We start from the raw sequence: 13,711 nt of genomic DNA on the forward strand, positions 1-13,711 counted from the left end.
GGCCCGGCAGTGTACACACACAGGGACACACACTAAGGCCCGGCAGTGTACACACACATGGGTACACACACTAGGGCCCGGCAGTGTACACACACGGGTACACACACTAAGGCCCAGCAGTGTACACACACACGGGTACACACACTAGGGCCCGGCAGTGTACACACACAACATGGATACACACACTAAGGCCTGGCAGTGTACACACACGGGTACACATACCAAGGCCCGGCAGTGTACACACACGGGCACACACAGCACATGTTCACTTGAGAATGGGGAATGTGATCTTCCTGTCTGTGAGGCTCGATCTCAGTCATGACTTAAGTTGTAGTTTTTTCACCGTCTTTTCCACGTAACAATTTGGTTTATCCTGAAAGAGCAAAGTGCCCTTACTCACTTGTTTGTTGTTTGAAAAGCCACATTCTCAATTTTATTTGTGTCACTGCATTACAAAAGGACAAAGAACCTGCATAGCCCACATCTCATTTTGGGTGAAAACTATAGAAAAACGTCCATATCAAATATGACGATGGCCAAAAGCTGGTGCCATGGGGTCGATTCTGACTCCTAGGGAGCGTTGAGGACAAGGCAGAGCTACCTCTTAGGGTTCCCAGAAGCCTCATCCTCTCCCTCAGAGCAGCTCGGGGTCTGGGAGCGCTGGTCTTTCGGTGAGCAGTCACGCACTTAGCACTGCGTCACCAGGCTGCTGTATTAAACACAAGCCTTCAGAGGTAAACAGACATGCCAACTCCAAGCCAGTGTGATGGCAACACAAATTTACAGGGCTGGTCACAAAATCAGTGAGCTGAACTGGGGTTCCAAAATGAAATCAGCTACACAGTCAAGACAACAAATTACCAAAACCTGAGAGCGCCTGCTTGAGCTCGTTCTTGTCAATCATCCCAGAGTTGTCCCGGTCATAGGTGCGGAAGACGTTCTGCCAGTCCGTGATGTACTTCCAGACGCCGGTGAACTCGCTGAAGTTCACGCCGGCCTTGTTCTCTCGGTCGAACATGGCTGCAACAGACAACAGGTCAGGGCAGGTCACGGCTGCACTCGACTCCCAGCCCTGAGTCCCCAGCGTGTGGCCGCACAGGTGACCACTAGGCAAGTACCCCGGCCCAACACGGGCGCTGCTCCCCCACTACAAAGGGAGTGCAGGGGTCATGGCGGCGGCAGCCCACCCCACACACAAGAAGCCTCTACAACTACAGATCAGTTGTTTCGTGTTTTTTTCTTAAAATCAAGACGATTTTATGGGTGGTGGGTGGGGATTCAATCTAACTCCAGGTCAAAATTCAAAGACAAATGTAACTGCAAACTGGCTAAAAAATAAATTTAAAACTTGGAATACCTAAAAGGGGTTCTACAACTTGCCCAGTGAAATAGGCCTCGTGCAAAGCCTTTACAGAGTATAGGACCTTAGGTGGAATCCTGAGTCCCATCCACAACCTTGTGAGATGAGACATTCCCACTAGAAAGGACAAGCAGACTGGAACAGCTACAGTGACAGAAGATACATCTTCATGATGAACCTGACCTATACTCAGAGCGGTAGTTACTCTAAATACCAAGAGAGAGGGAAAGAGTCTTCAAATCAAGTATCAATGCTATCCGCTCTGTGCACAGGGTAGATAGGGATGGGCAACTTAGACATTGGCTACCTAAAATGACGGGGCAATAAAGGCACGAAGTGACTGGCTTACAAGGTTTAAAGAGGGAGCTTAGTTTAAGAGGGTTGGGGGAAAGAAAGAGTCCCCACTGAATAGCTGTCATCTTGTCTAGATGGGTCTGGTGAAAGGAGATGGGGATAAAATTCATAAGATTCAATAGTGAATAACTGTTATCATGACTAATCACAACTGTCACAATTGTAAAGGTAGAAGTTTTGTAACAAAAAAAGGGGGAGTGGCTGATCTTAACTACAGTCCAGAAACAGAGGACCCTAGGACCATAAAGAGAGGAACGCACAAATAGAATGCGGGACCTTATCCAAAGAAGCAGCAGCACCAGAGATGGAGGCAGAGATGGGGACATGGAGAGGGGGAGCGGCTGAGGACTCTTGATTCATGGACTAAGAAGAGAGGGACTAAGAGCTGGTGGCCAGGAGGCAGACTTGTAGAATGTGCCCTTTGGAGATGTAATTTATTATATATGCCTGAGTGGTTTTGTTTGTGTGTTTTTTAAAAAGCTAAAGTGAATAGAGAGAAACACTGTTAACTGATGGTACATGGAGGGGATTATAATCAATGTAATGAAACAAGGTTTATGATTTGCTAAATGTAAAATTGATGATATGCCCTGTAAACTTTCATTCAATCCACAATAAAAACCTTAAATAAATAAATAAGTAAAAACTCAGTCTCAATTATGGCTGCAGAGATGACACAGATGACCTGGCATTTCTCGGGTGGAGGTTAGGGTTAGATCCTCTGGTATGGTCAGCACACTGAGGTTCAACAAGAAATCCCACAAGAAACTATCAGTGTTTCCTCTCATCAGTCCCCACACGGTTGGTTTTCACATGGCTGCTCCCGGATGCAGGATCCACAGGCTGGACATGATGAAAGCAGGTGGACACGGGGCACTGAGCACACAGGAAGTGGTGTCTACAGGGCAGGAAGTGGCTTCAGACCTCACTGTGTCCCTCTGGTGGTGTCTGGAGGAGCAGAGGCAGAATCCAGGTGTCTCCACAACCAGGCAAGTATGGGCAGCTCTCCTCCAGACCGCGTATCTTCAATGTCATTCCTCAGGCACAAGTTACTATGACAACTCTCTCCCTCCTACTGAAGGGGATGCAGGTGTGAAGATTACACAGAATGCCAGGGAGTAAGGCTGAAGGGCGCCTAAAAGGTGCAGTCTCCCACAGTACCTCCAGACTCAGTGTGAGGTGTGCACGTGACCCAAGGCCGGGCATTTTCAAGTACTTCCTGTACATGTGGCAGTCAGACCGTGAGTCAGACCGGAGAAGGCGCCACATACTGGAATCGTGATGGTGGTGAACACTATTCCAAGTACCATGGGCTTCCAGAAGAACTCATCTGTGATGGAAGGACAGCCAGAATGCTCCCTAGAGAAAGGATGACAAGATTTCATCTTTCTCACACTTCAGACATGCTGCCAGGAGGGACCAGTCTCTGGAGAAGGACATCATACTTGCAAAGTAGAGGGTCAGCGAAAAAGAGGAAGCCTCGCAATGAGATGGCTTGACCTAGTGGCAAAAACCATGGCTTCAAATGTAGCCACAACTGCAGATGGTGCAGGACTGGGCGGTGTTTCATTCAGTTGTACACAGGGTCACTATGGGTCAGAACCAACTCAATGGCACCTTCCATGGCTGGAAGAACATCTGAAACGAGAGTTCCTGCTACCTGTCCTCTAAAACTCACATGGCACTCAATGCCCTAAGCAACACTGGGATCTTAAGAAAGGGGGAATCAGCCTAAGAAAACCAGTGAGTGGCACAGGGGCAATGAGCCCCACTCTTGGGACTGTGGCCACCAGAGATGAAACTGAGGAGTTAAGAACGGGACCCCAGCTCCCCTATTAAAGGGGCCCTGAAAGACCAATGAGGAATAAACAGCCACCTCCCAGCACAGGGGTCCTGGTGTCGCATTGTAGCTGTAGAGTGCTTTGGGTAATGCTGACATTTTCAATGTTAAGTCTTCCTAGCCACGAGCAGGGTCTAGTCCTCCATTTCTGCAGGTCTTTTTTTGGTTTCTTATGAAACCCTGGTGCAGAGTTGTAGGTTAATGCGCTGGACTGCAAAGTTGGTTTGAGCCGCAAGGTCAATGGTTGAAGCTCCCCATCCACTCCTTGGAAACCCCACACAGGGTCGCTATGGGTCGGAACCGACTTGATGACACTTAACAAACCCTATTTAGGGCTTTTGTTTCTCTGGTTAGATTTATTCCCAAGTGTTTCAGCTTTCGGGTGGCTAATGTAAATGTGCAGTCCTGGTACAAGCACTCAACCACAAAGTAAGTTTGAACCTCGAGGTTGGCAGCTTCCTCAGAAATCCTATCAGGGTTCACTATGAGAGCTGGCTTGACGTCACTTAACAAGAGTTATAAAAGGTAATGGTTTCCTGATTTCCTTAACAGAACTCTCTTTGGTATAGGAATCCAACTGATGCTGATCCTGTACTCCAACACTTCGATGAAACTATTGATGAGTTCCAATAGGTTTCCTGCAAAGTCTTTGGGATTCTCAAAGTGTAGAATCATATCGTCGTCTGCAAACAGTTTTACTTTTTCTTGGCCAATTTCATTTCCCTTTCCTGCCTTACAGCTCCGGCCCAAGACTGAATTGGACTGGTGAGTGGTGATAATGGGCATCCTTGTGTTTCCTGTTCACAGGGGGAATGACTTCAGTTGCTCACCATTGACAGGGATGTCGGTTGTTGGTCTTGAATAATGCCCTTAATTATGTTGAGGAATTTCCCTTCTATTCCTGTTTTTTAATTTTTCTTTCTTTTAATCAGGAGTGAGTGCTAGATTTTGTCAGATGCCTTTTCTGTACCAACTGAGATGATGACATGTTTTGTTTTGTTTTTTCTTTTTTTCTTTATGTGCTGAATTATATTGGTTATTTTTGTTTTAATACTGAACCATCCCTGCATATCTGGTATGAATTCCACCAGGTCATTATTTCTTTTATATATATTATTGGATTCTAACTGAGCAATAATTTATAAATGAAATATAAGCAAACATATAAACTATATTAGTCACTGAAAGGATGGGTTTAACAGATTAAAAGCAAAATAGTGAGTAGACGCACATCTAAACAGCACAAGGAGAGGAGGTGGAGAGACAGGGAGGACAGGAGGACAGAGGTCACCATCCATAGAACTAGAGCTCCAGGAGAGAAGAAATGACGCCCCCAGAGGAGGACAGGGAAGGCCCAGCCCGGGGCCAGTCATGAGGGGAAGAGCCCTGCGTGACCCTGCCCGCACAGGTCCACCACCAGCTGCACTCACATATGATTGAACGGACAGTCACTGGGTTAAATGGGGTCCACGTGCCTGAAAAACAACAACAGGAATTAGATTTACAAACGAGCATTTTTCGAGGACACAGAAAAGTCCTTATCTATAATACACAAGCACAATGAGAACAAGTCATCTGCTTTCACCACAGTTGGTGGTGGGTATGTGCCGTGGAGTCGGTTCCAACTCATAGTGATCCTGCATAGGGTTTCCGAGGCCTTGAAACATTTTTGGGAGCAGAAAGCCTCATCTTTCTCCAACGGAGCAGTCGGTAGATTTGAACTGCTGACCTTGCAGTTAGCAGCTCAGCTCGTAATCCACTATGCGACCAGAGCTCCGGCTTTTACCACGAAGACCCTCAAAACAGTGGTTCTCAACAGAGTCCTGCGGCCCCCAGGGAGCTGAGACATGAACCTGGGATGCATTACCAGGTAAAGGACGACGCTCAGTTTGCTGGAAGTTTCCCTAAACTACCGACCATTTCAAAAAATCCTGTTTCCAAGAACATTAGTGCTCTGGGCGTGAGTCATCCACACAACCCCTGGACAAGCAATGCTTTATAGTTGTTGTATCACAGACCTCTACACGTAAGAGGGGCCTCCAAAAAGTGCGTGGAAAAATGAAATGAAAGGGGAATGGACTCTTTCCACAACGTTTTTGAAGCCCCTCCTCCGTCAAGCACCAGATAACGTCATTATGCGTCAGTCACCCGGCCTTGCACAGAAAGCCCACGGGAAACATTACGGAGCCATAGCTACAATTCCTTCTAAGATGCAAGTCCGGCCATTCTGCGATTTTCCTTGATACTGTGACTAGGTGGACCGGATCCTAGGAGCCCCGGTGGCACTGTGGGCTAAGCTCTCACCTGTTAACAGTTCAAACCCGTCACCTGCTCTACAGGAAGAAGACGAGGCAGTTTGTTCCCATAAAGACTACAATCTCGGAAGCCCTAAGGATTCGATTCTGACCTACAGGGTTGCTACGAGTGGGAATCGATTCATGGGCAGTGGGTTTGGTTTGGGCTACATTATCAGTCCTGGTGTGGAGCTATATGGTCAGTACTGCACTGCTAGCCACAAGGTCAGCAGTTCAAACCCACCAGCCTCTCCTCAGAAACCCTGTACAGGGTCGCTATGAGTCAGAACTGACTCAAAGGCATTTAACACCAACAGAATAGTAACGAGGATGCTAGGAATTTATCTACTTTGATGACACCTATTTCCAGTGATGAGTACATTTGTCACAGTCATTAAAGGTAAACTCTGAAATCCTGTTTAAGTTGGGGGAAGCGGTGTGATCTGCCACTCCCCTCTCTCGTTTGTCAAAGGACACTGTTTGTTCTTCTATATACAAAAGTGTTTCACGTACAAGTCACTCCGTCCGGGTGGCACACAGGAACACGATCTCCTGACCACACAGACAGGAGTATTTTTATGCTTGCTTGTACTAACAGTTCCTACTTGGAAGGCAAGCAGCAGCACTGAGGGCACCGACGCCTCCCTCTGGCTTCTCGTCTCACTGGGCTCCTCCCAAGCCCCACGGGAGCACTGCTCCTCCTCCTCAAGTGAGACCCTCCTGTCAATCTCAGGCAGCATATTCCCCGGGGGAGGAGTTCCATTCTCCTGCTAGACGGGGCACCCCCAGCCTCTCTCTCCCCCACTGGGGTTCCTCAGGGTCCGTTCTCCCCTCCACCCTGGGCACCTGTCAGCCTGAAAACGTTGTCAGCTCACAGGAGGGGCTCTGGGCAGGATGGGGGAACATGGACAAGAGTGAGACAGGGACCCTCTTATTGAAGGGACTCCTGAGGAATGTGGACGCCTGCTCCCCTCCCTGCCTGAGCAATTGTAAAGATGCACAGGAGTCCTGCAAGGTCAGTGGTTCAAACCCACCAGGTGCTCCCATACAGGGTCACTATGAGCCAGACCCGACGCCACGACACTTAACAACAACCGTCGGATCCACAACCAAAACCAGGAGGGTGCAGAACCACACAGCGTTTGATTGTCCCAAATGAGTTGGGCTGTTTCAGAACCCCGGGGGGTGTGATGTGAGGGAGGGGAGCAGGGACTGGGGGGTGGGGAGTGGGGAGGTTTCACATAAGCCAGGTACCACTGCCCTGTTTAGGAGGCTCTGCCCGCCTCCACCTCAGCCAACCGTCCCCATGGGAGACAGACGGGACAGACGAGGCTCATCACCAGGTCTTACAAATTGTCCAGAGAAGCTAGAGAGCAGATTTTCAAGTGCTGGGGGGAGGGGAGTGCCTGTCAGTGCCTTCTGAGGGGCGCAGAGGGGACAGGGCTTGGCAGAGGACACACTGTGGAGTCTAGCCACATTCACATTCAGAAGGGTGATGTGCACAGACTCATCAGCCAAGCTGGGCCCACCAAGTCCAACATCCAGAATTCAGATGGGTGGGCTGCTGGCAGCACAAATGACAGGTTGGCTGGGTCCCGAGACCACCCTGGACTCCATGACTCCCAGGACACCCACGGTTAGGGTTACTACAAGGACACAGAGCACAGCAGCTCTGCATGTGTGGCCTGAGCCCAGTCCCCATGGAATCACGTGGGGCACACCCAAGTCCCCTATCACTGAGGTGACAGCACATGTGAAGGGCGGCCTCCAGGGGCACCAGGCACTTGGTGGGGTCAGCAAGTGCTGATGACCATCACAACATTACACAAACCTTTAGGCGTGGTGGCTCCAGGCCCCAGAGGGCAGATCGCTTCCCAGTCAGCGCCCCCAGCCCCCAGAGTGCCCCCCCTCCAACATAGGCAGAGTGAAGACCCGCACTGCATCATCATTAACCCCTAAAAGGATCTGCTAGGAGTGGGGAGGGAGGCATCCTGAGTCCTCTCATTTCTGTCTGATGCAAGATCCCCATCTTATAAAAACACCTTCAAAAGGGCTCAGTAACAGAGTTTCTGTAAATATACAGCTGTGCAGGCTGCAACTACCGGCCTCTCCCGGGTCAGATTCAGAGCCAAGAAGAGTGAAGACACTCAGACACACAGGAAGCATTCTGTCCCAAGGATGACTAGATGCATGAAGCCTGCCTCCAGGACCCAGCAGAAGGACTAGATGGTGCCCGGCTGCCACTGATGACCGCTCTGATGAGGGCCTGGACAGCGTGGGAGCAAAATGTGGAACAAACTCAGAATCGTAAGAGATTGGAAGACCCAGGACTATGGCCCCCAGACACCCTGCAGGCCTGGAACTGAACTCACCCCCGACCTCGGTGGTGTAAGTTTCAGCCAAGCGTGGAAGTAAACACCAGCACCACAGAGGAACACACCGGACACACCCCTTAGAGCAAGCCACCAAAGAGCAGCATTTGCCCAGACTGCAGCCTGCTAACCGCAAGGTCGGCAGTTCAAACCAGTGGTCCCTCGGAAACACTATACAGGGTCACTATGAGCTGCAATCAACTCAACGTCACTTAACAACAAAGATCAGAAGGCAGCCAGAGGTGGGGAAGACAGACAAACAGGAACCAGGAACGGGAACAGAAACACAAGGGACACCTGGGAAGAGTGTTTACTCTGGGAGCGTTGTAATCAGTGCCACAAAACACAGTGTGTGGGAATTGTTGAAAAGAAAACCAATCAATTGCCTTGTAAGTTTTCACCCAAATCTCTCTCTCTCTCTCTCTCTCTCTCTCTCTCTCTCTCTCTCTCTCTCTCTCACACACACACACACACACACACACACACAATCAAGCGGCTGTTCTGGGGTAAAAATACAGCTGAAATATATCAACACGTTAAAGCAAACCTATAGCAAAAGGACAAAAGGGAAGCTTGGGTAACAACTCTTACAATTCCAAGAAATACGAAAGTTAAAAAAAAGGGTACCAAACTGCAGACATCCTGCTCCACACAGAGGCTGCGAACAGTCCCCCTCTGTCCTGGCCGTCTGGCTGTAGGCGTCGGCGGAGCAGCTGTTTTTAGAAACGCTCCTGTGGTAATGGGCTCATAAAGGAGCCGGTGTGCGGCCAGGACAGCTCCCGGTGAGGTCCAGCAGAGGCACACCTCACGGATACGAGCAGCTCCGCCACTCTGAAGCTGGTCCCCCACCAGCACTGGCTTCCTGAAATGCCCTAACAGACTCCTTCTGATATCACAGATGGGTTCACACGGGACAAGGCAGAGCTTCCTTCTGCGCACCTCACCCTCCCAACACCGGGGTCAGAACAGAAGCCCAATGCTGGGGGAACAGGTGAGGCTGTCGAAGGACTGGACACGCAGGCCTATTCATTAACTGCCTCACTTACACACTGGCGTCTACTGCAAAGACAGGTGACCAACAGAATGCGGAAACCTTCAGACAATAACACTGTAATCACATGCAAGGAAAAATCTTCTAAAGATTATTCAAAACTGGCACCAACATAGCACTGACAGGGAACTACCAGAGGCTCAAACCTGATTCAGGACGTGCTATGAGGGATCTCACTGACGTCAGCTGGATCGTGGCTAAGAGCAGAGAATACCAAAAAGATGCGCCTGTGCTTTGCTGACTGTGTGCGGAGCTGACAAGCTACAGAACAACACTGCAAAGTACGAGTATTCTAGAACACTTATTTGTGCTCATGAGAAACCTGTACATAGACCAAGAGGCAGTTGTTCAAACAGTACAAGGAGACACTGAATGGTTTAAAATCAGGGAAGGTGGGCACCAGGGTTGTATTCTTTCATCATACTTATTCAAGCTGCATGCAAAATAAATAACTCAAGAAGCTGGGTTATATGAAGAATGAGGCATCCAGAATGAAGGAAGACTCATGAACAACCTGCGATACGCAGATGGCACCTAGCTTGCTGAAAGCAAAAAGGACATAAATACTTCCTAGTAAAGGTCAAAGGCCACAGCCTCCAGTATGGAGTCAGACATTTTCTTCAATGGAAAGAAAACAAAAGTCCTAAGCAATTGAGCACCAGATGACATCATGATAAAGAAAAGAGTGAAGGAGTCCAAGTCTTCATTATGCTTGGATGCACTGTCCATGCTCTTGGAAGCAGCAGTCCAGAAATCAGATGATGCACTGCATTAGGCAAATGTGCTACACAAAACCTCCTTAAGTGTTCAAGAGCAAAGATATCAGTTTGAGGACTCAGGTGCACCTTTTCAATAGCCTCACGTGCATGTGAAAGTTGAACAACAATTAAGAACACCCGAACAGAACTGATGCATCTGAGCTACGGTGATGGAAAAGAAGAGTAAAAGGCCCACGGAATACCAGAAGAACAAACAGATCTGCAATGAAAGGACAGCCAGAATGCCCCTTGGAAGCCACGCTGGCCAGACTGCATCTGTCATACTACAGACATGGTATCAGGAGGGACCAGTCCCTGGAGGACATCATGCTCGGTAAGATGGAGGGTTGGAGAAAAAGAGGAAGACCTCCAATGAGATGGACTGCCCCAGTGGCAGCAGCCGTGGACAAGCATAGCAATGATTGTGAGGTTGGCAGAGGACTGGGCAGTTTCACTACATTGTGCCTCAGGTCACTAGGTATTGGCACCAACTCAGGGGCACCTAACAACAACAACAGCTCCTAGTAACGCCAGCAACCCTTAAGAGTTTCTGGGCTTCTAGATGCTTCTGTCTGCCTCTCCCCCAAGTCTCTCTCTGTATAATTCTAAGTTATTGAGGGCTCACCCTACACTGGAGTGGCCTCATTAATATGGCAAAAGGAAAATTCCTAATTTCAAACAGGGTCATATTTACAGGTGCAATTCAAACCAACAACTAGGTATTGATAGCAAAGTATCTGAGGAATTGGTGAACTGAAATCTTTTGTTTTAAAGCAACACTTATAAAACGCTTTCTCTCCTAAGCATCAGCTGAGCTCCACATTGTCCTGAAAGACACTTGCTGACAGTTGATTAAAGAGCCACATGCTGTATCGACCAGCTAGAGGAAAGCAGACCTGCATGTTTGGTCAGAAAGAAGGGCCACCTCCCTGGGTGTGGGCACTCCTTCCCACGGGAAAAGTGCTGCCCGCAGAAAAGTGCCTGGCACATGGGCCACATGTAGAAGATGCTTATAAATGATGGTCAGCACCACCTCTATGGTCACCAGGAAACGGAATCATCTAAGATGGAACAGGCCGCTTAGCCAGTAAAGTCCCAAGATCGGCAGGTGACTAACAGTGCTCAGCTGAGCACGTACTAGGCATGCTGTAGCGCTCCGCACGAGGCAGGCCGCAGCCTTGCTACAAATGGTAGGAACTGGACTAAAACCCAGGCCTCTGACCTCAGGAGCTCTCCAGGGTGGACAGGCCTCTCAAAATCTCAAGCAACTAGACACCTGCAGACTGTTTAAAGCAGGGGTGGGGAGTATCCAGCCCAGGGGCTGTAAAAGCCCATGAAATCTTTTGGTCTGTTCCTGCCAAGGCATCTGCAGGTGGGACCTGAAAGTCAATAAATCTAGGAGCTTTTTTCATAACAGCAAAAAGTTCTATTAAGTGATGTTGTAACGATGCAAATGGCTCTTGGCAGAAAAAAGGGTCCCCAGCCCTGGCTGAAAAGATCACAAAACCCTGATTACTCACTGAAAAGTGACGCTGAATGAACGCTCCCAGCAGCAGTGCCTCTGAGCTGGGAAGCCTCATCCCCACCACTGTGGGGAAGGTCACATTAGCCTGCAGGCATCTGACACTTTTACTAAGGGGAAATGAAGAATTTAGAAAGCGCTAAGTCAGGATTTTCCAAACTCGCCTGCTGGATTCTAGGTTCTATTGACATTTTTCTAGGAACCTGTCTCCTACTTCCCCTGAGTACAATTCAAGAACTGAGGACACAAATCAAAACAAAAATGGGTGAGATAGAGTAAGCAAGGAGTCAGGAAGGTACAATCATCAGGGCAGAGACCACGGAACATCTTAGATTCATGAGACTGCACATGAAACACACACAATGTCTGTAACCCGTGTGTGCTAAACACTGCAGAATGACGCTGGCGGGATCTACAGCCTGTCACGTAAAAGCAGAACCTCAGCTCAGTACAAGCCACGAGGCAGGAAGGAAGCAAACACGGGGTGCCTGGTCTGACAAGGTGATGAGGGCCTCGGCATCCCTAGTCAAGTCTCCTTCCATGACCTAAAGTGTTTCCACTAATGAAGAGGGCAGGTGAGCCTTTCAGCTCTCCCAACAGCATTCTAAAACCACCAGCTTCCGAAAAGGCAAGCTACAGCTTTAAGAATCAGGAATCTCGGCTGAAAGCCTGTGCTGAGCCAGCCTCACCCCACACTAGGGCAACAGCCACAGCTGTCCTCTGCCTCAGTCTGTCCCCCACTCCAACAGCAACTCCCCCAATGCCACCAGCATCCCCAGACGCTGCCACGGGAACCACATCCCCACACATGACCTCCTCCAAACCCTGGGATTTCATCAGCATCCACTAACTGGTAACCGGATCAGTGCCCTCCGTGACCTTGATGATTCACCTGAAGGAATCACTGAGGGTCAAAGAGTAAGTGATCGGGCGGGATCCGCCTGGTTCTGCTGTGCAAAGCTACAGTGCTCATTCCTCCCTCAAACCCGCAGCCTAACCTCCAGGTCCCGGGATGCTGTGCTCAGCCACACAGCTGTCTAAGGAGCTGGGTGAACCCTGGAACGTAATGAGGAAATCACATGGAAAAATACACCAGAACACACCAGCACATACCAATCCTACCCAGCCCAAAACAACTATTCCCCTCCAGGCAAGTGTGACTCATAGCAGGCCTACAGGGCAAGGAGAAGGGCCTGCGAGGGGAGCCGAGGCTGTAACCTTTGTGGATGAGCGGCTGGTGGCGGGAGCGCTCACCCACGGCACCACCAGCTCCGTGGCAAGGAGATCCACCTGAAAAGGGTGCGCCGGGCCTGCGTCCCGTGTCCTGTGGTTGCACTCACCGTTGGACAGCGCCTGCTGCAGCTCGTTGTCTGAGATGACCCCGCTCCGGTCTTTGTCCACCCTAGGAGATCCGGCGTTAGCAGGCAAGGAAGCGGAGCGCGGCAGCGCGGGCGGGCGGGTTCTCCCGGCCCCGCGCCCCAGCCGCCCGGCACACGGAGCCAACCTGTCCCGGGTCACGCCCGGCCGGCACCCAACAAGTCTCGGCCGTTCACTCGTTCAGGCGACTGGGGCGCGGCACCGACTCCGCCCGTGTCCGCGGGCGCTCGGGCCTGTGGTCCCCGCTCCCCGAAGCCAAGATCCCCGGGAACCCGAGGGCGGGCGAGGCGGGAAGGGGAAACGCCGGCCCCGGGGGAGGGGGCGTAGGCGGCGGGCTCTGCACCGCAAGCGGGGCCGGAGACTCGGGGGCATGGACCTCACCTCTGGAAGACGTTCCACAGGAAGCTCTGATCCGGCAACGCCGAGCCCGGAGCAGGGGCGGCGCCGGCGCCAGGGCCGTGGCGGTAGGGATAGGCGGCCATGGGCCGAGCGGCGGGTGTAGAAGAGACGACCCGGGAGACTCCACTTCCGCCTCTGCCGGAGGCGGGACCTAGGAGAAAATGTCACTTCCGATGATGCAGGAAGTGCGTATCACATGGCCCGACGTAACCAATCCGAGCCCGGTAGTCGCCAAGGTCGTTGCTGGGCGCCGCTGCTGAACTTGGCTGTTGATTCCGATCTCTGTCTTTCCTGCTCTGGGACCCCCCTGCGGGATCCCGTCACCTTAGCCCGTGGAGCCGAGCGTAACCTGGACCTGTTAACTAGTTAGAACAGGGAAAGAAG

At 50.6% G+C, this 13,711-nt stretch overlaps 1 protein-coding gene across 3 annotated transcripts in view; it reads right to left on the reverse strand.

Moving 5' to 3' along the window:
• The window catches only part of PDCD6 (programmed cell death 6), a 16,325-nt gene extending 2,852 nt beyond the window's left edge, over positions 1–13,473 (reverse strand). The window contains exons 1-4 of one of the 3 annotated variants that reach the window (XM_006876895.1): positions 13,310–13,473; positions 12,892–12,953; positions 4,985–5,029; positions 862–1,020 (exon numbers count right to left, since the gene is read on the reverse strand). In XM_006876895.1, the coding sequence (XP_006876957.1) occupies positions 862–1,020; positions 4,985–5,029; positions 12,892–12,953; positions 13,310–13,410 (367 nt within the window). In that variant the 5' untranslated portion in view covers positions 13,411–13,473. The remainder of the gene's footprint in view (positions 1–861; positions 1,021–4,984; positions 5,030–12,891; positions 12,954–13,309) is intronic. The other 2 variants (XM_006876893.1, XM_006876894.1) reach the window with 2 other exon arrangements.
• Between the last annotated feature and the right edge of the window lie 238 nt (positions 13,474–13,711).

This window comes from Chrysochloris asiatica, unplaced genomic scaffold (assembly GCF_000296735.1).
Source record: "Chrysochloris asiatica unplaced genomic scaffold, ChrAsi1.0 scaffold00424, whole genome shotgun sequence".
NCBI lineage: Eukaryota > Metazoa > Chordata > Mammalia > Afrosoricida > Chrysochloridae > Chrysochloris > Chrysochloris asiatica.